This window comes from Papaver somniferum, chromosome 7 (assembly GCF_003573695.1).
Source record: "Papaver somniferum cultivar HN1 chromosome 7, ASM357369v1, whole genome shotgun sequence".
NCBI lineage: Eukaryota > Viridiplantae > Streptophyta > Magnoliopsida > Ranunculales > Papaveraceae > Papaver > Papaver somniferum.
In genome coordinates, this window is record NC_039364.1 from 187,615,756 (window position 1) to 187,643,127 (window position 27,372).

General features: G+C 33.9%; 2 protein-coding genes and 2 long non-coding RNA genes across 4 annotated transcripts; 2 read left to right on the top strand and 2 right to left on the bottom strand.

Annotated features, from left to right (window-relative positions):
• Positions 1-17: 17 nt before the first annotated feature.
• LOC113293221 lies at positions 18-1,451 on the top strand. The gene is made up of 2 exons (XR_003332141.1): positions 18-449; positions 1,024-1,451. It is a non-coding gene; the product is annotated as an uncharacterized LOC113293221 (long non-coding RNA).
• Positions 1,452-2,261: 810 nt separating this feature from the next.
• LOC113295701 lies at positions 2,262-4,940 on the bottom strand. Its single transcript, XM_026544028.1, has 2 exons — positions 3,497-4,940; positions 2,262-2,917 (listed from the first exon to the last, which is right to left on the bottom strand). The coding sequence occupies exons 1-2, from the start codon at positions 4,938-4,940 to the stop codon at positions 2,262-2,264; spliced, it is 2,100 nt and encodes a 699-aa protein (XP_026399813.1).
• An 8,200-nt stretch (positions 4,941-13,140) lies between these two features.
• Positions 13,141-14,406, bottom strand: LOC113293251. The gene is made up of 2 exons (XR_003332154.1): positions 14,166-14,406; positions 13,141-13,572 (listed from the first exon to the last, which is right to left on the bottom strand). It is a non-coding gene; the product is annotated as an uncharacterized LOC113293251 (long non-coding RNA).
• A 4,557-nt stretch (positions 14,407-18,963) lies between these two features.
• On the top strand, positions 18,964-24,018 carry LOC113299205 (CMP-sialic acid transporter 1-like). Its single transcript, XM_026548181.1, has 8 exons — positions 18,964-19,203; positions 20,151-20,234; positions 20,364-20,578; positions 20,745-20,823; positions 21,753-21,922; positions 22,203-22,389; positions 23,183-23,260; positions 23,446-24,018. Exons 1-8 carry the CDS (start codon positions 19,150-19,152, stop codon positions 23,575-23,577), a joined length of 999 nt encoding a protein of 332 aa, XP_026403966.1. The 5' UTR covers positions 18,964-19,149; the 3' UTR covers positions 23,578-24,018.
• The last annotated feature ends 3,354 nt before the right edge of the window (positions 24,019-27,372 follow it).

Sequence of the window (27,372 nt, forward strand, 5' to 3'; positions counted from 1 at the left end):
CGCGCGTTACAGCCCCATGGCTGTCTACATCATAGTAAGATAGTCCCAACAAAACAAATGAGTTAAAAAAAACCCAAATACCCGTAACTGTCTAAAATACCCCTTATTCTTACTCAACCCCAAAATAACTTAGCAAATCATCCCACGTATTTTACTCGGTTCCGTTGAGTATCTTCATCTATTTCTCTTTCTTGGTCTCTCAATAATATCAGATCTAAGAATTCATTTTCCCTGTCTTCATCGGTAGCGAAAATCATCCTCCGATTTTCGATATTCCGTTATTCTCTTCTTCAATGATTACTTACTTCAACCAATGAATCTAATTCTAACCTAATTTGTCTCAATTTTCTGACCTAAATCCTCCCAAACAACAAAATTGGGAAGAAGCAAACTCAACGAGAGAAAAAGAGAGATGAAAAGTTAAAGAAAACAATGAAAAACTCTAAAAGGTAAGAATTATACCAACTATGTGGAGATGGTTTTGATGATGTTAATTTTTTTTTTTTTTTTTTTTTATGAAATCAATATGAGCGTAGCCATTAATTAGGTTGATGCTTCATTTTTTTTTTCAATTGAATGTGAAACAGAGATTAGTTTAATCTTTCTTGATTTTTTGGGTTTTCTGTTAGGTTTAGGTTTAATTTGGTATATTGGTTAGAATCGCTCCATTAATTAGGCTTAGTTTCATTTTTTTTCTCAATTGAATGTGACAATTTTAGAAAAATTCTGTTAGTGTGTTTTATTTCTATTTTTTCTGATGAAACCAGATTTGGTTTTATCATTTCCACTTGTGGTTTACATATGCTTGACCATTTTCTGTCAGTGCGTTATATTGTCTTCAATTTTTTGATGAATCATCTCCACTTATGGTTACATATTTCTGTTGGCTGTGTTTTCTTTTGGGTGTGTTTACTTGATGTAACCAGATTTGGTTTCACCATTTTCAGTTATGGTTTCATCATTTTTCAGTTATGGTTTCATCATTTTATTGGTGCTTATGGTGTACTTTTGGTTTCACAACAGGGAAAAAAAGAGAAACAGAGCCATATATGTGCTCATTGTATCATTTGTGCGTAGAAGCATCTGTAATAAAGTCTTTGATACAAAATAAGGGACAACATATGCAGGCTATTTTTTCATCTCCATTTTGGCGTTTTTTTCAAACCTTTCTAAGAAAATCTATTGAAAGATGACGAGTTAAATAAAAAGACGAAAGCCGTCAAGATGATCAACAAGAAAAGGTGCAAAATGTGAAAACAAAGCTGGCCTCTAAGATCCTCCTTGACAAAAGAGAATAATACTCGCATACCGTGCCTAAAATACAGTTCTTATGGAAGATTCAGTTTTTGTTGAAGTTTAGATTATTTGTAAAATGGTTATCGACTAATTGTAATGGTGACAAATTACAGTTTCTGTAAAAAAATATTTAATTGATTTCAGTTTATAGTCCCTTACAGCTTATGTCTACAGAACATGATTTCTAATTTTGTTGCGAACATTGGTTGTCACTTAAAAAAACAGGGACAAATTTTACTAATTCACTATATGGTAACACTTGATAAGCATGTAAGCAGATATTGAAAATTCATAAATGGTGTATCATATATATATGCGGCACCAAGAAAAAATCGCTTAGTAATTTTACTTTAGAAAACAGTAGACAACATTATCTTTTATGTTGCCAAGATCCGAAAGAAAAATAGCAGTAAAAAATGATAAAACCAAAATGGGTTTCAGCAAAAATAGGATGAAACCAAAAAGGGTTTCAGCAAAAATATGATTCTATTTTGGTTCCAACAGATCGTAAAAATCCCCAAGCTCTGCCAAACTTAATCTAAAAATGAAACGAACATGACACACCTGCAACAAATTAACATGTTTAACTATAGAAAGAATAGAAACGAAAATAAATGAAAAATAACTCCAAAATAAACATCAAGATGAAATATGAAAAGTAGATCGACATTAAAGAAGAAATTTTTATATATTTCAAGACACAGAATATTTTCATGTTCTAAGGAAGAAGTATAATTATACCGAACTATTAGAATATAACAGAAACCACTCCAAGGATAGCTTAGTGATTGGCATTCTTTTTTTGGCTAAGAAACACACCCATAGATTAAGAAATAAGAGAATTACAAACAACATTCAGGTTCTCCTTCCTAATAAGAGAGTTCAAAAAAGAAGGAAGGGAGACCCATAGACCCGAAAGACTAAGTTTTCTAGCCCGACGTGTAAGCCGGTCAGCTAGAAGATTTTTACACATGCTTAATGTACATGATTTTAAATGAAACTGAACTGGAAATTAAACTCCGGCATTGATCTGGTAAATCACTACTTCTCCAAGCAATATTAGAATTGACTCCATTAATGAAGTGCACAAGTTGAAGACAGTCACTAACAAAGACGACTCTGGAAAGATTCATCTCTTCTTCCCAAGAGATAGCCAAAATTAGAGCAGCAGCTTCAGCACCTACTGCATTTGGAATCAAACCATAGTCCGAACGAGAACTTCTTACATTTCCTGCAACATCAAACCAAATAACACCCAAACCCATATCAAAGTCTTTAAAAGAGCCATTAACAAACATAAAATGATCCACTTCAGCAATAGGGATCTTAATATCATTAGACACATCAGCAGGACTAATGCGAGGAGAAATGTAAGTGTTAAACATTCTCTTAGTATCCAAGATGACCTTATTCAGATCAATAGAAGCATTTCTAAAGATCACATCACACCGTAGCTTCCAAATACACCACATAGTAATAGTACCTATGCTAGGCCAAGAAACATTAAAGGGAAATTCACCCAGATCAGAATTATGCCAATACAGAAAGTAGTCATCGATCCAATCCAAATCCGGGGATATTAAATGAAGTAAAGAAACTCCAAACCAAATGTGTCTTGCAACTGTACATTTTATGAACAAGTGTAGAATTGTTTCTTCATGACAGTGACAGAGAGGGAAAATCACATCCACGTCAGGGTTATAAAACTGTAACATTGAACTAACCGGAATCATATACGCAAAAAATTTCCATAAGAAAAATTTACGGAAAATGGGTCATTTGTCCAAATATTTTTAAATCACGGTTCAAATGGACGAGTAAAAAATAGTTTGGGTGAAATGGCCAAAAAAAATAGTAAGGATGAAACTGGTTTCATCCTTGCTTAAATTTAAAAAATAGCAAGGATGAAACTGGATACATCCTGTGTAAATTAAAAATAAGAAAAAATATTTGAAAATGGGCACGATGAAACTGGTTACATCCTGCCTATTTTTACATTTTTGTCCATTTAAACAGTATCAAAATCTAACTGTCCATTTCACCCAGGAATTGTTGATTTTGGTCTTTTTAACCAATTTTTTGAAAAATTTAATCTTGGGCAAACAGTTGATACTCCAAACTTTCCTCCAAAAGGCAGAGTCATCTAAGGGAGCAATGTCATTCATATGGATTTTGTAAGCTGATTTAATAGTAAACTTACCATTCCTAGTATGGGACCACATAAACTTATCACTCATATTAGGGTTGATTCGAATTGACCTAATCCTAGTTATATCCTCCGGCAAGAACAAAGTTGATAACAGACTGACATTCCAACAACCATTCTGAATATCAAAAAGCTCACTAACAAAAACATAGTTAATATGAGAAGGATGTCTGGGCACCGGAGGATTTAATTTTTCGGGTATCCAGTTAGAATACCAAATACGAGAAGAAACTCCATTATTAATTTTGACCACAGAGTTGGATTTAATGAAATGTAATCCATTAACAATACCTTTCCGGATCCATGAGGAGGAATTAGCAGCTTTGTCGATTTCTAACAAATTTTGATTAGGAAAGTATTTGTCTTTCGTAAAAGAAGAAAGTAAGATATTCAGATTGTTCAAAATCCTCCAACCAAGCTTGCAGATAAAGACTCTATTAGTAGCATATGTGTTCATAATACCTAAACCACCATTTAGTTTAGATTTTCCTATATCACCCCAAGATCGAAAATACGCAGCCCTCTTCGAATTCTTTTTTGACCACCAGAAAGCACGCCGAATGGAATCAATTTTAAAAGTGACAGTTTTCGGAAGAGGGAAACATGCCATATGATAAACAGACATACTACACAAAACATGCTTAGTGACTACTGTTCTCCCAGCTACATTGAGATTGGACTTCTTAGAGGAGCCCAATCTAGAATACAGATTTTCAATAAGAAAATTAAATGAAGTAGTTTTATCCTTACCAATAAAAAGGGGAGTACCTAAATATTTTTCTGAATTACTAAGAAATTTCATTTTGAGGGTTTTAGATAAAAAATTTATGTGTTTATGATGCATCTTACCACTAGTTATAAACCCTGATTTTTCAAAATTAATTGCCTGACCTGAAGCATTAGCAAAAACATTAATAATTTTAAGCAGATTCTTAGCATAAGTGACAGAAGCCTTGACAAACAACATGCAATCATCGACGAAAAATAGATGAGAAATAGATGGACTATTCTTTTTGAACTTGAAGCCTTGTATCAATTTGTCTTCATCAGCTTTTAAGAGCAACTGAGACAAGACTTCCATGCAAAGAATGAAAATATAAGGCGGACAATCACCTTGTCTGATGCCCCGAGAAGGATGAAAGGTTTCACCAGGAGAACCATTCACTAATACTGAATATGAGACCGTACTAATAAACTGTTGAATCATTTGACACCATTCTTCAGAGAAACCAAGTTTTTTAAAAACAGCAAGAATAAAGGACCACTCTAATCTATCAAAAGCTTTTGAAAGATCGAGTTTAATAGCTAAGTGCCCATTTTTAGAATTCTTCTTCTTCCTTTTAAAAGAGTGCAGAATTTCATGAGTGATTACGATATTATCATGTATCTGACGATTAGCAACAAAAGCCGACTGAAAAGGCGAAACTAAAGTATCCATAAGAGGTTTCAGACGATTAGTTAAAATTTTCGAAATGATTTTATATACAGAATTAGACAAACTAATAGGCCTGAAGTCAGAAGGAGAAACATGATTTTTGGTTTTGGGAATTAAAGATATAAAAGAGAAATTAGTTTGCTTAAGAAGAAATCTATTTTGAAAGAAACTCTGCACATGAGAGACCACTTCAAAGTGGACTATATCCCAATTATCCTGGAAAAAACCCGCCTAGAAACCATCAGGCCCCGGAGAGCTCCAAGAGGCCAAGTTATTAACTGTATCTCTGATTTCCTGAGTTGAGGGGATCGCAATCAAGAAAGAGTTGACATCACCAGAGATTATGGGATTCACAAACTTTAAGGCTTCTTCAATGTCATTGTTCCCTGGATTTGAAGTAGTATAAATTTTCTTAAAATGTTTAGAGAGGAATTGAACCACTTGTTCTCTGTCCTCTAACCAATTCCCTTGCTCATCTCTAATAGTGTGAATGGTATTATTCATATTTCTAATTTTGATAGAGTTATGAAAAAATTGTGTATTCATATCATACTGCGTAAAGTAGTTAATTCTAGATTTCTGCATATAGAAACTATGCTCAATTTCATACCAGTAATCCAACTGTTTAGAATAGTTCAAGATATATTCTCCAATCGAAGAAGAATAGGGCAAAGCTTGAAGCTTTTCTAACTCGGAATTAAGCCTACCAATTGTAGTTTTAATATGCCCAAAAGAATTAATGTTCCATTTAACCAATTCAAATTTCACATTCTTGAGTTTATTAACCATTACAAAACAAGGAGACCCATTAACCTTTTTAGACCAAGAATTATTCAAAATATTTTTGAATTCAAGGTTTAGTTGCCAGCATTTGAAGAATTTGTATGGAATATTAACGTTCCGTTCCCAGTGAAAGCATTTAACCAAAACAGGACTGTGACTTGAGTAGATCCTCCCTAAATTAGTGACTCTAGTTTGAGGAAGAATTGTGACCCACTTGTCATTCATAAAAGCCCTATCCAACTTTTCAAAAATCAACTCAATCGGATTTTTAAATCTTCTGTTACACCAAGTAAAAGGTTACCATAGGAGAAGACTTCATTCATACTCAACTTTAACAAATTATCTCTAACAAATTGGGAGGGAAGGAACTGTTAGGGTTACCACCTTTTTTTTCCGAACTATGCAGGATAAAATTAAAATCTCCGACTAAAAGCCAAGGGTTACTATTATTGTCATTCATGTTACTAAGAAAATTCCATTGGTTTCTCATACCAACCATATTTAAAGAGCCATAAATAAAAGATATCACAAAATTCTTAATAGTAGACGAAATATCACACAGAATATGAATCATATTCAGAGAATAACCTAACACTTCAATATTTGATTTTTCAAAGTACCCAAAGGCCAAACCACCCGATTTACCAACAGCAGGAATAATGACCCAAGAATCAAAAGGTAAATGATGTGTAAATTTCCTAATTGTATCAGCATCAACCATAGTTTTTAAAAGGCAAATACCATCTAGTTTGTATTTCCTAAAAAGACTAAACAAATGTCTCCATTTTTTGTCCGAACAACACCCATTAATGTTCCAACTTAAGAACTTCATAGTGTATAATGAATTACAAAACAAAGGCGCAAACAAATAATAAGAAATAAATAGCAGGAGAAAACCAAAAGCGATAAATAATCAGAAGGGGGACTTACAAGATCATGAGCCAATGAAGGTTCAGCAGCCATAGAGTCTGGGTCCATCATCATGAGATCAACTTCCTTTTCAAAATCCTCATCAGTGATAACCGGTTCCGGAGGAAGAGTAGATAATGGAAAAGGTTCAAGTATGATAGAATCCTTAAATTCATTGTTCTGAGAAGGGACATTCATAAATTCATTCTCTGAACTTAGAGGCATAAAAACTTCTAAGGAATAGTTCATTTCTGAGGCAGAACTAAACATAAAACTGGATGATGATACAACAGTCTTAGAAAAATAAGAACTTGAAGAGGCCCAAAAAAACATTACTATCAGACGAACACAGACTAGGGGAAAATCCCAAACCACCACAATACTTCGACTGAATCTCCTTACATTTTTCAACATCATGATAAAGGACAAAAACACTTCTTGCAAGCACAAAACGGAAGCTTTGGGTAAAAATAAGTCATGTAGTAAGTTTTTCTTTTAGTGTTGAGAACTACCTTTCTTGCCAGTGGAGAGTTCATAGGGACCATGAGTTTGGCTTCATATTGATTTCCAGCAGGAGTATCCACAGTAACAAAGGTTCCTATCTGATCCAGAACTTCGCTAGCTTTTCCTTGATTCACAAGATCTGTAGGAATGGTTATTTGAACTGGAAATAGTGTAGTATCCCAGACCAAATCAAATATAGACTCTAGATCACCTAAATTCTGAACTGCAAAAAGTTGGCCAAATAATAAGGAAGACCTAGCATCATAAGCCAACTCCTTATCTTGACTTCTCTTAAACAACACAACAAACAAATTCTGGATACCCATAAAAAATTGAGAAAACAACTTTTAATGCAAAGAAGCTGCAATTTAATTCCAACAAGAAACCTCCGGTCGATTAAAGGATAAAATCCTACCGATTTATCATACCAAGACCACCATTAACATAGGACTTAAGACACCAAGCTAAACCCAATTCTCAGAACTTGTTAGGGAATAAGAATCTTTAATAGATTAGAATATAATCAAATCACTATCAACAGTAGGATCTCAATCACTCAAAAATCTCAGAATGACTAAACTTCCACCATTTCTTCAAGAACTATTTCCTAATCCTTTTATTGTGGTAATAAGAGATAGAAAATAATCAATGAACCATACCCTTTAATGCAAAACCCCATCTTCTCAGTAGTCACTTTTGATATTTTTAATCTCATGATGATGCCGCTGCAACTCTATGACTTCACCTCCATTAGCTCATGACCTAAGATAGAAAGAAAAGATAGAAAACTGCAACAATAACAATTGTTAGATGATTAGAACAAAAAGAGAATCAAATTACTGGACAATAAGAATCATCATGATTAAACCTAGAGAAAAGAAAAGCTTGGAATCAGGTCGAACTCAAAATTAGGTCAAAAACAAAAATTTGGATAAAAACTAGAGAAAATCAGTAGGTTTGAATAAGGTTCATTATAACAGAAAAGTATATGAAAACAAAACAGAATTAAATGAAGAACATGCTACTATCAATGGATTGAAGATTAAGATCCAGGAAGGAACTAGAAATCAAAGAAGATTTCAAGTTTGACTAAGTTAACGTCGCGAGAAAATTCGCCCCAAAATTGCCCCAAAAGAATTAACTACCCTTTCTTTTTTTTTTCTAGTGATTGGCATTCGACACAATGGTATAAAGTCATGGCATTCGACTCAATGGTAACAAGTCATGCCGAAAATTCATAACACGACAAAGTTAAAATAAAAAGTCCAAGCCAATTCCAACATACTTGGATAAGTCAATAATGCACAATTATAATAGCAGCGATCAAACCAAAAGGGGATCTCCCACCTATTTTGATTACAAAATAACAGTATAAATGATGAAACCAAAAAGGGTTTCAACATATTTCAGGTGAAACCTAAGGGGAAAACTTAATCTCAATGAAACAAAGATGAAACACCAGCAGGAAATCAACGTGTGTGATATTTTGGTTACAAAATAATAGTATAAATGATGAAACCAAAAAGGGTTTCAACATATTTCAGGTGAAACCTAAGGGGAAAACTTAATCTCAATGAAACAAAGATGAAACACCAGCAGGAAATCAACGTGTGTGACTGTAAAAAAAATGTATACAATCAGGTCCAAAAACAATACATGGAAGCTAACACATTTTTCAAACAACTTCAGCGCATAATTTTCACAAGTCTTCGTGTCCTTAGGCAAGAATGGGGACAAACGACCTCCTTGAGATTCTCCATGAATCATTTTCAGTTCCATCACTCCTAGATGAAACCAAAGCATAAGATAAAGGATGAAGAACTGCAAAATAAAATCAAACAATAAAAAATGATAAACATGACATAAATGATGAAACCAACAAAGAAGAAAAAAAGGTTTCAACAAAAAACATGTTCAAAACCAACATAAATTTTTTCCATTCATATCGATTTGAATATGAACAGCAACATAAATAAATAAAATTATAACATTATTGTTGGTTCTATACATTGAAATCAACTAAAAAGTTCAAAAAATAAAAAATCAAATCAGTAAAAAAAACCATGAAAATCGAATTTTAGTCCTTGATGAATGATCCGACTGTTACGATTAGATCAATCCGAAGATGATAATTCCAAGGTTTAAACTATAAATTCTCTTCTTTTCTTCGAATTCAGCTGAAAATAATATGAGATCCGAAAGTATGAAGTTCTTCGATTTCTTCAACTCTAAAAATCAATCTTCAAATACAATTCAAAGGATCGACGATATCTTCTCTATTTCAACTAAACTGAAACGAAAACGAGCTCTCATAATTAATTTTACGAGATGGTCGGATGTAAAATTGAACCTAAAATTAGTTTTTGATTTGAAAAGATTGATGAAATCAAGATAAATCTAATAAATATGAACCCTGAAATCTAAATACACAAAGATATCGGTGGACAAGATCTCGAGTTACGCCTGTGAATCTGATCTCCAGTATTTCTCTTTCGTCTCAGCCAAAAAAAATTGTTTTAAAGATTGTGTATATATGGGTAAGGGTAAGTTTGGATTTATAAAATATGACAAAAACTAAATTTAACTATTTTAAATAGAGATGGGGTTTTTGTTCCATTTTTATTGGATATGGTTGCCACTTAGTCCAAATAATATGGTTAGTGTTTTTGTAACTCAAAGAGTATCACCTTGGTTTTTTGGAGCTTAATATGTTTTAGTTTTGCTCGAGGACTGACAAAATTTAGGTTAGGGGTTTTAATAAGTATGTAAACACGTCATTTATACATCATAATTTATATTTGTTTAGTTCTCTATTTTGTACGATTTGATGGTTTTGTTAAGATTTGTAGCTTTTAGGAATTAAAGTTCGATGAAGAAAATAATTATGATAAAAGGATATTTGAAGATATTTGGTTTAAGAAAATAAAGATTATGGAAAAATATTTTATGGTTGAAATTGATAAAGAATAATATATTTTTGAAACAAAGAAAATTTTGATTGCATGTGATTTATATTATTTGATGCATGACACATTTTGATTGGAGGATTTTATATATTTGACATGTGTCATATTTTCATTGGATGATGGTGTGGTAGTGAAAATGGAAAAGGAATGTGTTTTTGTTTGAAAACTATATAAATACCGGTGGAAGCAGATGGAAAGGGGGGAGTTCATTCTTGGAGTTCACAAGAGCAGTAGTTTAGTTTAGAAGTTTTATTTTTATTTCTTTTTCTTTTTTTTTGAACTGGAGTAATCTCTCCACTAGGGATAAAGATGAATCCCTATTATGTGTATTATATATTTTAATTCATTTTCAATAATATAATTTTCTTGGTCCTATATTCTCGTTCGTTATCGATAATACTTTTATTCTCCACGTTCTTTCTTTTGTTATAAGTACTCTAGTTAAAGACTAGCATCTAAATGAGTACAACTATTAGTACTTTGAGAATTTTATGGGTTAAAAAATCTAATCATTTGAGGTGTAGCCGTGTCCTAAATCGTCCCATGTTAATTGGAAAATTATTATAGAGAATTGTTGAATATTCTTTCAAGCATAATAGTGGTGAAATCTAAAGTCCTAGTTTTCGTTTATTTTTAATTTATTTATTTGCTTAGTGTAGTATTTCTTTTTTGATTTTTTTTTTACTTTTTTTTGATATTTATTAAAAAATAAAAGTAGCAATTGACTTAGTCCTGGTGGAACGATCCATGTTTAGCATAATATCTCATCAATAACCGTGCACTCGAGATACACATCAAAATATCACATCAAAGCCAAAAATGAGGAACATTACACCCCTATAGGAGGGCCTTTGGCTTCCCTTAACTTTACGGAAACTCGATTTCTGTCAGCATAGTAAAACACATAACCTAAGTTTTCGTCGTATTGAGGGTATAAACATACAGAACGTACTATGGTTTCCACTTCTCCTCATTCACTTTATCTTTCTTTCACTCCTTTTTCTTCCCCTTTTTGATTCTAAATGTATTTTAGGTTGAATTGTTGCTTAAAATTATAAGGGTTTGTTCCTCAACCATAGGTCTTTGATTTCATTACTTCATTCCTTGATTGTGATTTCCTGAAATACTCTAAAAATTTTGCACTTTGTTGATAGATATTTGGTTCTTCTATCTGGATTGAAGCACTCCCCCGATCACCTTTCTTGAAAATACCTTCCTCGAGATCTTTCTTCAGCCTAGCTTTCTTTTTAGCTTTTTTGGTCCCTATGGGCCTCCCATAATACTTGTAGTCCAAACGAGCCTCCTTATTAGATAGTAATTTTATCCCATCTTGGACTAGTATAAAGTTTTTATGGATGGAAAACATCTTACAATTTTGGGCGATGGTGAGTTGATAATAAAACCCAGGAACGTCTCTCAACATTTCGTAACAAAAATCATACTTGCTTGAATGGTTGGTTTGTGCTTGAAATTGCTCCCGGCCATCTCGAGTCTGAAACATTGTAGTAAAAACAATAAGTTAATTATTATTTTCACCAAGCTGAAAAACTTAATTCAATTGTAGAACTTACCATATCTTCGTGTGAAGTATAGCTTTTACTTTGACGATATATAACGTTAAAAATTACCACGATTTCCTTCACGTATTTTTTGATTGCTTTCATTTATTTTTTAGGAACTAACATCCCTTTCTTAAGGATTTCCTTTTCGAGCGACAAAGGGTTCAATATGTCACCAAGAAAGAGATGATGCTTGATTCGCACCAACAATTTCATTATTATGCACGTAAATGAATGCAACTGTAAGACCAATTTCTTCTGCTGATGTGCATAGTGATATTAAGATCCCTACTGCTGAAGTGGATCATTTTATGTTTGTTGGTGGCTCTTTTAAAGACTTTAATATGGGTTTGGGTGTTATTTGGTGTGATATTGCAGGAAATGTAAGAAGTTCTTGTTCGGACTATGGTTTGATTCCAGATGTTGTAGGTGCTGAAGTTGCTGCTATAATTTTGGCTATCTCTTGGGCAGAAGAGATGAATCTTTCCAGAGTCGTCTTTGTTAGTGATTGTCTTCAACTTGTGCACTTCATTAATGGATTCAATTCTAATATTGCTTGGAGAAGTAGTGATTTACTAGATCAATGTCGGAGTTTAATTTCCAGTTCAGTTTCATTTAAAATCATGTACATTAAGCGTGTGAAAAATCTTCTAGCTGACCGGCTTGCACATCGGGCTAGAAAACTTAGTCTTTCGGGTCTATGGGTCTCCCTTCCTTCTTTTTTTAACTCTCTTATTAGGAAGGAGAACCTGAATGTTGTTTGTAATTATCTTCTTTCTTAATCTATGGGTGTGTTTCTTAGCAAAAAAAAGAATGCCAATCACTAAGCTATCCTTGGAGTGGTTTCTGTTATATTCTAATAGTTCGGTATAATTATACTTCTCCCTTAGAACATGAAAATATTTTGTGCCTTGAAATATATAAAAATTTCCTCTTTAATGTCGATCTACTTTTCAGATTTCATCTTGATGTTTATTTTGGAGTTATTTTTCATTTATTTTCATTTCTATTCTTTCTATAGTGAAACATGTTAATTTGTTGCAGGTGTGTCATGTTCGTTTCATTTTTAGATTAAGTTTGGTAGAGCTTGCAGACTTTTACGATCTGTTGGAACCAATATAGAATCATATTTTTGCTAAAACCCTTTTTGGTTTCATCCTATTTTTGCTGAAACCCATTTTGGTTTCATCATTTTTTACTGTTATTTTTCTTTCGGATCTTGGCAACATAAAAGATAATGTTGTCTACTGTTTGCTAAAGTAAAATTACTAAGCGATTTTTTCTTGGTGCCACATATATGTATATATATATATATATATATATATATATATATATACGATACACCATTTATGAATTTTCAAGATCTGCTTACATGCTTATCAAGTGTTACAATATAGTGAATTAGTAAAATTTGTCCCTGTTTTTTTAAGTGACAACCAATGTTCGCAACAAAATTAGACATCATTTTCTGTAGACATAAGCTGTAAGGGACTACAAACTGAAATCAATTAAATCTTTTTTTACAGAAACTGTAATTTGTCACCATTACAATTACTCGATAACCATTTTACAATTAGTCTAAACTTCAACAAAAACTGAATCTTCCATAAGAACTGTATTTTAGGCACGGTATGCGAGTATTATTCTCTTTTTTCAAGGAGGATCTTAGAGGCCAGCTTTGTTTTCACATTCTGCACCTTTTCTTGTTGATCATCTTGACGGCTTTCGTCTTTTTATTTAACTCGTCATCTTTCAATAGATTTTCATAGAAAGGTTTGAAAAAACGCCAAAATGGAGATGAAAATATAGCCTGCATATGTTGTCCCTTCTTTTGTATCAAAGACTTTATTACAGATGCTTCTACGCACAAACGATGCAATGAGCACCTATACGGCTCTGTTTCTCTTTTTTTCCCTGTTGTGAAACCAAAAGTACACCATAAGCACCAATAAAATGATGAAACCATAACTGAAAAATGATGAAACCATAACTGAAAATGGTGAAACCAAATCTGGTTACATCAAGTAAACACACCCAAAAGAAAACACACCCAACAGAAATATGTAACCATAAGTGGAGATGGTGAAACTAAATATGGTTTCATCAAAAAATTGAAGACAATATAACACACTGACAGAAAATGGTCAAGCATATGTAAACCACAAGTGGAAATGATGAACCAAATCTGGTTTCATCAGAAAAAATAGAAATAAAACACACCAACAGAATTTTTCTAAAATTGTCACATTCAATTGAGAAAAAAATGAAACTAAGCCTAACTATTGGAGCGATTCTAACCAGTATACCAAATTAAACCTAAACCTAACAGAAAACCCAAAAAATCAAGAAAGATTAAACTAATCTCTGTTTCACATTCAATTGAAAAAAAATGAAGCATCAACCTAATTAATGGCTACGCTCATATTGATTTCATAAAAAAAAACAAAAAACAAAAACCAAAATTAACATCATCAAAACCATCTCCACATAGTTGGTACGATTCTTACCTTTTGGAGTTTTTCATTGTTTTCTTTAACTTTTCATCTCTCTTTCTCCCGTAGAGTTTGCTTCTTCCCAATTTTGTTGTTTGGGAGGATTTAGGTCAGAAAATTGAGACGATTTAGGTTAGAATTAGATTCATTGGTTTAAGTAAGTAATCATTGAAGAAGAGAAGAACGAAATATCGAAAATCGGAGGATGATTTTCGCTACCGATGAAGACAGGGAAAATGAATTCTTAGATCTGATATTATTGAGAGACCAAGAAAGAGAACTAGAAGAAGATACTCAACGGAACCGAGTAAAATACGTGGGATGATTTGCTAAGTTATTTTGGGGTTGAATAAGAATAGGGGGTATTTTAGACAGTTACAGGTATTTGGGTTTTTTTTAACTCATTTATTTTGTTGGGCCTATCTTACTATGATGTAGACAGCCATGGGCTGTAACGCGCGCGTTAAAGCTAAAAATGAAATAAAAATCCTAACTCACTTTCGCATGAATCGCGACTACACTTAACACGTGTAACAAGCCTTTAAATCCCTAGGTGGCCCTAGTGGCCAAATGTTTTCTCGGGAGGGTTTACAAGAAATATACCCACAAAACCTTCACTCCAACTCCCAGTTGCCTGTCAATTGATTAAGAATAAATACTAAACAATCTATTTAATTGGCCTATTGAACTCTTTAGCGACAAGAATCATTCAACTAATTCATATGTGAATGCAAACTCTACTCAGATAGTCATAGAATGTCTTCCGTTACTCGGAATCTATCAAAGTTAAATCACATGAATAGATTAGAAGATGGATATAGAAATGTTGAAGTGAGCATATGTTGACTAAGGTGAACGATGTTTTCCAAAATATATTTGTATAATAGTCCTGCTAGGATGCTCCTATTTGATTGATAATTTCTTTTTCTTACAATTGGAGAAGGACTTTGCCCCTTGATTATTCACAACAGTTGGAAAAATAAATCTTCAAATATTGATACGTTTTCTTTGTATCACTTGTTGTCTTGAAACTTCATTTTGGATTATTTCATCTTCTTTGCGGAATTTTTTATTAAATTGGTTATAAAAATGTAATGTAATAATTACAATTTTTTTTATTTTTCTGATTTTTTTGATATATATACAATTTTATGCAAGTTATTCTTCTGATAAATATCTTTTGTTGATTATATTTTACCGTTTATATGAACATGAGATGTATGCTTGCTATCTAAGTGTCAATTAGTTAACTCGTAGTCAACTCTAATGCTAGTATAGAGAACTTTAATCCGTAATTGTTAAAGTAATATTTACACATGTAGAGGTGCACTTTTTATTGCAAATCTATTATGCGAGCGATAATATGTAAAAGGTATCCCAGGGTTAACATGTCGCACTTACGAGCATGTGGCTAAGAGCAACTTGATGCACAATATATGCACTTGATTGAATTACACCTAGGGAGATTATTTTAGGTGGTTCATTTGATTAGAATCCGCTAGAGAAATTTCTCTATGCGGTGAATTTAGGAATCCGAAGATTCGTTGGACTTATAACTTGTCGAAAGTTGTTATCAATCAAAATTTATTTGAAGGGTACACTTGTATGATTAGTAATATCCTTGTTTAGTAGTGGAGAATTATTCTCTAGTCAATTATATCCCATAATTTGAATTATAATCCTAGTTTTTACAAATTTTACTTTTGAACACTATCAACTTGTTACATCTAATAACTTAAACTCACACCTCCATGTGGGCTTGAACTCGACTTGCCCCGCTACTTAGAACTGTGTAGAGTAAGAAAGTTATTATTAGTAGTCTGACAACCTCATCAAAGAGCAATATGTCAAAGACCTTGTCAAAAGGTTTGGTCTTAATAATTCCACTTCGAAGTAAACCCCACATCTATAACTGGGAAACCACAAAAAGATGAGAAGTGTGTCAATGTGGATCCAAAACTCTACAGGTCCATGATTGGTAGCCTCTTATATGTAATAGCCGTGAGACCTGATATTTCCTTCAATATAGGTTGTTATGCAATATTTCAAGCTGATCAAAAAGAATCTCACCTTGCAGCTGTAAAAAGGATCATCCGATATGTTAATTATGTTGTGGTTTTTCCTTTGATACTAACACTAAACTCAATGCTTATCATGATGCGGATTGGGTAGGATGTGTGGAAGATAAGAAGAGCACATCATGAGGGGTTTTCACATAGGAATAAATCTTGTTGCCTGGAATAGCAAGAAACAAAAAGCACAATCCTTATCAACTTCTAAAGCATAATACATCACATCAAGTTCGTATTGTACTCAACTCTTACGGATGAAACAAATACTCACCGATTATGGAACACATACCAGAACTATGAATTTTTTTTGTGATAGTCCAAGTCGAGTTGAATTATTGAGAATCCCGTTGAGCACTCAAGAACAAAGCATATTGACATAAGATATCACTTCATCAGATATCTCTTTGAGAATAATATTTTCAAAATTGAGTTTCTACCTTCTAAACGATAATTTGCTGATATTCTCACCAAACCTCTCGATGCTCGAACGTTTCACCACCTTCGGCAACATATTGGTGTTGCTCGAGTTCATTAATCCAAGCTTGACTCTATTTCCCCTAAACTCATTTTTATATTTTGGCCAATACAGCTTAAGCTCCAGCAAAGGAATTGTCTTCGTTTTTATCTTTCTTAAATTTGTGTTCAAAATTGTGTGGTTCCTTAGTATTTGTATGATTTTTTGTTCTAGACTCTTTCATATTTAGAGGACTATAACTATCATTATTAAAATGTTGAGCCTTGCTCCAAAAAGATGTGTTATGTTCAACAGGTTATATAACCAATTGAACCCGTAGGTATGACTGTGTCATAATCGTCCTCTTCGCATCATCTTAAGTCATAATTGACTTGGTGCTACCACATCGCTAATATAGTTAGTACAAAATTTAATGAGTCAATGTGGGTATCAACAATTCTTACTCTCTTAGTAAATTTTCCCTGCCTATTTGACTCCTAAGTAAGAGACGAGAACATGATCCATGAGAATTCCTGCTTAATAAGCTAATAAAAGTATGAGCTAAGATTAATCTATCTTATCATAATGTTGGTATTTAAATTTAAAAGGAAACTGAGCTAAAGTTACAACACAATATATCTTTTCATGTACGGTGCCTGCCAGTTTACCGAGAAATCTTTCTTCTTCTTTTGTTTCTGCCAATAAATAATAATAAAAAAAACGCGTTTCAGTTTTAGTCCGGTGTAATAATTGTTGTTGACGAACCCACAACCGCCATATTTTTTATTATCTTCGGGGAAGCTCGCTTGGTTGTAGGAACGAATATTATGCTTTGTTCTTGACTTAAATGTACAACTCTCGTAGTGAAAGCCTCGACAATAATAAATCCAGAATCTAACATTTTCATATCCTATACTTTTCACAACATCCATACAATCGAAACGAACAATTACACCACTTTTTTTTTTTTTTTTTTTTTTTTTTTTTTTTTTTGCGATGGTCTTTGGCACATAATTTTTTTGCTCGGTATTGTATTCACCACATCACTCACAATACAATTGTATCTGAGATCCTTGACCATTGACTAATATGTTATTCATCCGTGATGATTTACATATGATCTGAAAATTATGTGATGTGCCAATTGCCAAACACCGCGCTTTTATTTCGTCCCTGGTGCCAAAATCCTATGCTTTTAAAAAATATTATGTAAAATCGGGATGTTCGGGTATATGAATAGGTTCTTCATTAGAAGGGAGAGATGCGAATGGAAAAACCTGAACATTAAAAGAAGATTAGGATAAAGTGCGTAGTACGTAAAACAAGCAAAACAGAATCAAGATTTTCAACAAAAAATAAGAAAGAAAAGAACAAATGTATGCATACAAGAATGGCATTAAAATATTATGAGTACGTGTGGTTATTGGTTTCTTGTAAAATCATGTATGTTTGAAGACAAAGATTCTTGGTTTACAAAATCTGAAGACTAATGACTTGTCATTGTTGACGAATTTTGAGGGAGAAAGGTCGAAGTCTTGATGGTATTACACTAGATGCTTCATGAAATACATTTAGTTTTAGGGTTTGATGGTGTTTTTAGTCGATTCGATGATCATAAAGGATTATGAATAACTGTGATTTTTGTCTTGATTATAACTAGAGTAAGACTGTCAATGGGTATCTTATTACCCGGAACTGAACCAGACCCGATTAATTTGGGTCCGGTTCAGGATCCTAAAATTGGACCCATTAGCTATTTAGATACCTGAAGTGTATTCCCGACTTAGAGCCGAAATCTTATCGAGTCCAATCGGATATACCAACGGGTACCCGTCTATTTTCATTCTTTATCGGTTCTTCTGGCAATATAAAAAGGATTTGTTTAGTTTTGGCTTTAGTTTTTTTCTTTTTTTCTTATATTTAATCTTTATCTAGAATATTAATAAGAAAATAATTATTAATTTGTATAAAATAATTTGGATTCACCGAAAAAAGAAGATATCAAGATTTTAAGAAGAAAATTGATAGTTTTTCAGTACTCAACGAGTGCCCAGAACTGACGAGTACCGTACCCGGATCCGTTCCGGTATGAGTCCATATATTTAGAAACTGGATCTGAAACTTGTTTGATACCGGTGAGATTGTTATAAGTAGGGTCTGATTTCGGGTCCGGATCTAGTGGTACCCGAGGACCATGAGTCAGTGACAGCCCTAACTACACCTTCAGTTAAATTAGAGAGGTCAGGTTAATGGTCGGTTACAAAACAGCCTAGTGTGTCTGTTACAATTTTTGCACCACACAAATCACTTTTTTTTGCTCTCCATCTGACAAAAATCTTAAAAAAAAAAGAATCACCAGCTGATGCAGTAGATATACGAGGGTGATTTCAATCCTAACGATTTAAATTGGTAAAATTGAAGGGTCTTTTGTTGTTCCTCCTCTTGTTGTTTTGGTTGTGTGGAGTGAAGAAGCATGACGCAGTGGTACTTCGTTGCTGCCCTTCTCACCATTCTCACAAGCTCTCAGGTTTGGAAACTCTAAATCTCACCTCAATCTTACTGATTTGTTCGATAAGTTGTCGATCGATCGTAATCTTGTTTGTTTACGCACCTCAAATAATTGATTCTTCTCCGTGTTTTTGTTTAATCTGAAATGGATTTTCTATAATGTTGTCCTCATTAAGATTGAACAACTGATTGGGTTGATGAAGACCATAGTTTGAGCACCTTTTTCAAATCTTTGTTTCATAATCAATTATAATATTGTATATATATATTTTTTTTTGCCCCTCAACTGATTAGATACCTAAAACTAAGTGGAACCCAATGCAAGATCTAAGTAACTGGTGAGAGAAATTAGATACTTATAGTATATTTATTGTATATTTGTTTCTTCTTATGTGGCAGTGTAGTATGAAGGTGCAATGGAAGTTTTTGTAGTAATTTGAGTGTTGTAACTTACAGTATCCAAGTTCCAGCAACTTGAGTGAAAGATGCAGAGTGGGGTTCAAGTTTCAATTATCCTAATGCCTTCTTAAGGCATTTGTTGAACAGAACGAGAGGGATAATTGAAGTTTATGAAGAAGGCTTAGTGATGTTTGCTGATGGAAGTTAACTACCTATGATCCTACTCCCTAACATCTGATAGATAATCACTGACCTATGTTACTTATCAAAATATTGAAAAATAAAACTTATGGAGATAGCTTGGTGGAAATTAAACACCTAACAGACTTAGGGCAGACCATAGTTTTGGAATAAGTTCTGTTCCTAAGACCAAGTTCAACTTTTACATTATCTGGAATCTTTTTCTCTTGTCATGCATTAGGTAGTTGTTGAAAGATGCAGGAGTTGTAAACAAATTAAACTATTTTTGTAATTTTTGATATATCGTTATATTGAACTGGAGGTGTAGTAGGGATGCAGATAATTAGAACAGTACTTCTGAACTAATGTATGTGCTTAATACGGCAGGGAATCTTGACAACTCTTTCACAAAGTCATGGTAAATATAATTACGACTATGCTACCGTTCCTTTCCTTGCTGAAGTTTTTAAGGTACACTGACTCTGTAAAACACCCACTTCGTAAACAATGAATTGGAAGTCAGATCATTCTTTGCTGCTTCTTTTAATGGAAGTATTCTTTTGTTTCACATCGTTTTATTCTGTTATTATTGAATGTCAGCTACTGGTTTCAAGCTTTTTTCTTTGGAGAGAGTGTAAGAGCTCAACTCGGCCAAGAATGACTACAGAATGGAGAAGTGTGTGTTTGTTCCCCATCCCGTCAATCATCTACCTTGTTCACAACAATGTTCAATTCGCTACCCTTACATATGTGGATACGTCCACATATCAAATAATGGGTAATCTGAAGATTGTCACTACTGGGATACTATTCAGGTGCTTTTATGACTTTGAGATTGCATCTCATATGCTGCATCTTCTTTTAACTGTTTTTGTGATGACCTAGTTGTATTTTAGGTGTTATTATATATTTCATGCTTTCTGATGTATATGGATTTTTCAAATTAGTATCTTATGGTTATATCTGCATTGAAATTATTAGGCTGTTCTTAAGGAAAAAGCTGTCTAATCTGCAATGGATGGCAATTGTTCTTTTAGCTGTGGGAACAACTACTAGCCAGGTGAGAAGGAGACCTTCTTTCCCGCATTTTCATTTCAGACTAGATTTAGAACTTGGTATGATTCTTCTCGTGGCATTGAGGAGAGTGCTTACTTCACTAGGTACTTAGTCAGACCAATTGCACAGCACATTCCACGTGTCTTTGCAAAAGACTGAAGTCGATACAAATCGGCATCACTAATTATAATTGCAGAAATGGCAGTAAGACGGTCGAGTCTGATCAACCAAGCAATTCACGAGTCAGCACAACCTAGTGATCCAGTCATCTGCTGTTTAAAGAAACAAAAAGAAACTGTGTTTTCTCACTTTTGGCCATACTAAGAGTAGAAACGGAAAGAAATGGGGACAGATGGATACAGAGGTACAGATGGTTACAGAGTGCTTCAATTAGAAATGATCAAATCTCAAAATAAACCCTGAATGTACATGGAGAGGGATGAAACCCTAAGTTCTTGTGTCAATCTGTTGGGCGTTAGCGAAGTATGTCAAACTTGGATGCTAAGGGTAATAAGTTGTGCATATTTGTGCGTCACTGCATCTTGACAACATAAAAGATAATGTTGTCTACTGTTTGCTTAAGTAAAATTACTAACCGATGTTTTATTGGTGCCGCAAATATATGATACACCATTTATGAATTCCGGAGATCTGCTTACATGCTTATCAAGTGTTATAACATAGTGAATTAATGATTATTTATGGGTACTGTTACGAAAAGGATGTACTAGTTTCTTTGTACTGTGGCGAAAATCGGCCATGATTAGTGTGATCAATGATATCAAGTGGCAGACGGTATAAGTGCCAATCCATGGTTTGAAAATCTTGGTCTTAGACTCATATCGTTCCAAATACATAACTCTTGGAAAATGAGTTTATGATCGGCACCTACATCTTACATGTGAATTCCTCTTCTTCTTTGGGTTGATGCAGGTCAAAGGTTGTGGAGAGGTTTCATGTGATTCCCTTTTATCAGCACCAATGCAGGGTTACATGTTGGGGATTCTGTCAGCTTGTTTATCGGCATTAGCAGGTGTTTATACAGAATTTTTAATGAAGAAGAACAGTGATAGCCTGTACTGGCAAAATGTACAATTATATACGTAGGTATCCTTCTTTGAACACATCTGCAAACAGTTGTACAATATTTTTGTGATTTCCTTGTAATAGGATTCAAGATATCTTAATTTTAACCCATACGAAGTTCCTTTTTTTTTTTAAAGCTAAAACGTATCATAAAATCGTGTGATCTTTTTAAAGATAATGTGCATTTTCTGTCAGAAGAACCCCTCAAGCGGCTCAAGGAAACAACTCTTGTTTTTGTTATAAAAAAACTCGTATGTGGTATTTACTGATTCATTGAGACAACAACTACTCTTTCAGGTTTGGTGTTATTTTCAACATAGGACGTCTACTTCTTGATGATTTCAGAAGTGGGTTTGAGAATGGACCTTGGTGGCAACGCCTTTTTATTGGGTACAATGCTACGACTTGGATGGTGGTACTAAATTTAGGATCTACTGGTTTGCTGGTGTCATGGTTAATGAAGTACGCAGATAATATTGTGAAGGTGATTTCTTTCACTCTGTAATCATTTCAGTATATTAGTTCACTCTTCTACTCCTTTTCTCCTTTACTTGCATCACACCTTATAATCAATTTATTCCGTACTACATAACTGACCCCTGGATAAGGAGAAATTCTCCATAATATGGAGGGGCATATTAGGTCTTTATCTGGTAAAGTTTAACCACACGACAGCTTGGTGCTCCTTATTCCTTCCATGATACTAATACCAGGATGAGGGATGGCTCGTCGAAGGCCTTTGAATTGAAGAGCTCATTAACTCTCATATTGACACCACCAATACAGTACTTAAAGAGTTACGAACCTTTCGTAAAAGGGTTCTCATAGATGGAAAATTAAGTTCAATAAAATAAATAAATAGTTCTGTTATTCTAGGTCTGGACTATAGTTGAACCCCAATCAATCTCACACTGATCCAAGGTACAGTTATGCTCCTACGCCTCTGATCCCAGCAGGATACTGCGCACTTGATTCCCTTAGCTGATCTCACCCACAACTAAGAGTTGCTACGACCCAAAGTTGAAGACTTAGGCCTTTGTCAAGTCATTATAGTGCCACGGTGTGGTATAGGATCCGCTGTATCTGAATTCAATACAGTTTCGCTTCTACTCTCGCATGACTAAGGTGTTATTTGCTTATCTGTAAAGACAGTAAACCTTTCACTTAAGAAAGCAAGTTTAACAATGGTATATTCTTGTTTGTTTCTTTTACTTACTATTAAATGGGAGTAACAGGAGGCAATATGATCTGTCACTGCATGTTTTTGCTTCTTTCAGGTGTATTCTACATCAATGGCAATGCTACTGACGATGATTTTGTCAGTATACCTTTTCAATTTCAAGCCGACACTGCAGGTAATGGTTTATGACCTTGGAATATGCCTTCAGTTCTTAGAGTTGATTGCTAATGTTCATATTCGAAGCATGTGTTAACTCAATCGGATAGTAGGGTGGCTTCTGTAGAATTGTTTTCTCTTACTTGTCACTGATTTATGTATCTCTGTTTTATATTTCTTCTCCTTTTTCTCTTATTGTTTCAGCTTTTCTTGGGTATCATTATTTGCATGATGTCACTACAAATGTATTTTTCCCCTCCAAGCACACTTGTAGATATTCCTGCAACAACGGTAAAAGCACCCCTGGAAAACCTCAAGGAAATTACTGTTGACTGAACAACAGATTCGTAGTTTAAAGTAAACATACTATCGGAAGACTAGATTTTTAGCTGTTTCAAGAGGTCAATGACGCACATAGTAATTTTTCTTGCTGGATCAATACACGAGATAAATGGAGAAAATATGAATGAGGAAAGGCAAAACGGTAAAGCAAATAGGAGCATTTGAAGAATAGGTCATTGGCATACTTGGGTATTGAGGCAATGTTTAAAGCAACAATTTAACTGGATTTTCTATCCAAGTTGATTGGAGTCTCGGACAGCCTTAAGTATTTATGCCGTACTGATTAGATGGTTGATTTTCTCAAATATGCAGTTAGTTTTGTAGTCTAAAAGAAAGATTGAATCAAAACGCAAAAATGTTTACGGTGTGTTCAGTGTTGTACTTGCTTGGTGATGAATCCGATACACCGGAACATAATTCACTTTCTCTGAGTAATTTGCTCGTCCGTTTTTATCAATCATACAAATGCTAACTTTACCGATTATATCTCCCGACAAATATCCCGGCTGAGAGAGACTGAGACCCAATTCACATTCACATGTCCAAATGCAGATGTAGTGGTCTTCCCGACTGAGGGATTAGAATCTTCACCAACATAAATGGAAGCTTGAAACAAGATACATTAAGATGGCTACTTACAAACAATGGACTGACAAGTCCATGTACCAAAAACTTAAAAATCCTTCTATAGATACTACAAGGACTGATAATATAGCTTTCTGGAAATCTTTTTGGAAGTTAAATGTCTCACAAAGAATTAAGATTTTCTTGTGGAAATGTATTCATAAGCCTGTTAGGAAAAAATTAGGACAACACAAGAAAAACATAGATATGAGATGCATTTCCTCCAAACATGAATGTGAATCACTGAAAAATCTGTTTTTTTGAATGTTTTTATGCTAAATTTGTCTCAATGCTGCCCCCAATGGTAGGTATAAATTTCAATAATGATTTAGATTTCTCTTTTGCACAAATATATTTAATTTGGATTGCAGGGGTTTATGAAAGTTTTGAAATAGAAATTATCGCCGCAAAATGTTGGTTGATTTGGAAGGAAAGATGTCTTAGAAACTTCCAATCCAAATCAACCTCAAGCATCCAACTCTCTTTAGCTGTTCAGAGACACTTGGCTTTTTGGTCTCCCCTGAGACAGTTACACCAGAGAGTAATTTCTTCTTCTGCACATGTACTACAAAACCAAAATGTCATTGATAATAGTGGATGGTTAAAACCATTGACAAATCAATTTAAAATTAACTTTGATGCATCCTGGATTGATTCTTGTACTCCTACTGGGTATGGTATAATCCTTCGCTCTGATACAAGCAGAGCTATCCAAGCTGCAGCTGGGTCAGTGCTTCCACAATAGAAGAAGCCGAGGCTTTGAGTATGTTGGAGACAACAGTTTGGGGAAAGAGCATGGATTTAAAGAACTTCTGGGTGGAAGGTGATTTCCAGAGGTTAATCTTATATGCTCAGGCTAAGCAAAGTAACATTTTTTTGGAGAAATCAAGCTATAGTTTCTGAAGCAGTGGGGATCCTGCAGACATGTGAACACTTCTTGGGTTTTTCTTTTAAGAATAGGAAGTGTAACGAAGTGGCTGATACCTTGGGAAAAGAAGCGCGTAAAAGGGGAATACATAAACAACAATGGTTGATGATGCCAAACTTCTTACACCCTGTTTTGTTATCGGATTTATGTTTTTCAAATTCAGTTGTAATTTCTAGTTTTGGAAGTAGGGTTAACAATATGTTAGTCGGCACCAATATCTCACATCAGTTAGATGAGATAAGGGAAACCAACATTTTGGAGAACTCAGTGTAATTTTCCTTCTGCTCCAATATAAGTAAGTAGATAACAATGGTTGGAAAAAAAATAATCATACAAAGCTTTTGGTTGGTAGCCTAGCAACAAGCTGGGCTCCAACTCCTCTTTGAATAACAATGCCTAATCTATGGAAAATAAAACTACCCAAACCACTACTAGCGTCGTTACTAGCTAGAAAATTCTTCAGACGCTTGAAAAAGCACAAAGTGTCTTCGCCAAGCTCCCCTAGAGTAAGAAGGCTAAGACACCCAGACCATATCCCAATGAAGTACACTTGTCTAAATATTTAGTGCGCTTTCTTGAAACCGCATTCGAAATAGATTTTCTTGGAACAAAAGAGCGGATACCTTCACCAGTGAAGGGCGAGACACCAGTGACATCCATACAAACATCTTGACCATTTTTCCAGTTGAGAACAAGAATATCAGCAAGCCTCAAGTCTTTATCATCATATGATAGAATACCAAGAGAGACTTCCTTGCGCCAGGTACACCAGCTTTGTAACAAATATCAGCTATAACATCACGAACAAGATCATGTCGAAACTTGCTTCCAGCATCTTTAGCACAGTGAAGCGCGTGGTCCCCAAATATGTCCATAGATCTGTTACAACTTGTGCATAAACCATTCTCAACAAACAGTGGGATACCTAGGCGATAGCAAAGCACATCTCGGAACTGTCTAGGCCCAAGGAACTGATTAATCCCGCTAATAGGTACCGCTAATAAATAATCCTGAGCATCCTTGACACGGTTACACTGCCATAAAATGGAGTCTCTTGCAGACATAGAAAATTGGTTTGGGATTTGCTTCTTAACTGCATCAAAATAAGTAACTACCAGGGAGTACATGGAAGAGGGGCAGTATCATCGACACAATAAGAAGGAGGTAATCCACATACTTGAATAAAGTAGATGATATTTGCAAACTAAATAATAACTTCACTCTAAAAAAGATTGTGGATGATATTTGCACATTAAAAAATAAGAAGAAAATATTTAAAAATCATTTGAGGAATAAAAATAAATAAATTATAGAGTAATAAATATTGAATATTTGTTTAGGTCTTTAAAAAAATAAATGGATTTCAAGCCCAAAACCATCAAAGAGAGAATGAGGAGAGGGACTACACTTAATTTTTACACTTAGTAGTCAAAAAATAATGTTTAAAAGAATAAAATAAAAATATATTACCTCTCATTCCGGAAAAGGTATATCATCCGCTTTCCAGTTTACCCCAAAAATAGGTCAAATTGACAAAGTGATGGTATTTGTTTTTCAAAATCGGGGGAGTATCGGATTATATAAATAAAATAAACGGTTAAATGTGTCAATTTTTTTATATAAATTATCAAAATAATAAAATATTCCTAATGAGTCAGCTAACTGGCAATTGGACCGAATAGTTGACGATATGTGAAATTACTAATATTGAATCTGCAAGGGAGGTTTTCTAAAATTAGCAATCTTTGATGGAGAGGAAATGTCTATTTCTTAAATACCTATTTTGAGTCATACGGGAAACTTTTGAGATATATCAAATAAAGACAAAATAGGATCACTAGGAAGTAATCTTAAAAGCCTCTATATTTTTTTTACTTTTTTACAACATGCTAGGCTCGGCCGACAAGTTATCTGCCGAACCTCCGGGTATTCTTTATATATGAAGAACAAGAAGAAGTTCGCCTGACAACCTAGGTATTTTGAAAAAGATATTAGCCGAACTTCATAAGGTAACCGCCGATCTTAGATTTGGCTGGTTCGGGCAAAATACAAAACAATCGAACTTAGTGTTTTTCTTCATAAAGTGAAGATTGACTCATTTTTGTGTTTAATTATCAACCGAACTGTTCATCAACACCTTTTGGATGAAAAAGATGAGCAGTTCGATTGATAATTCTTTTTAATTTTTATCTGAACATCACTCTGTAACTGTTGAAAAATTCAGTTTTTTTTATTTA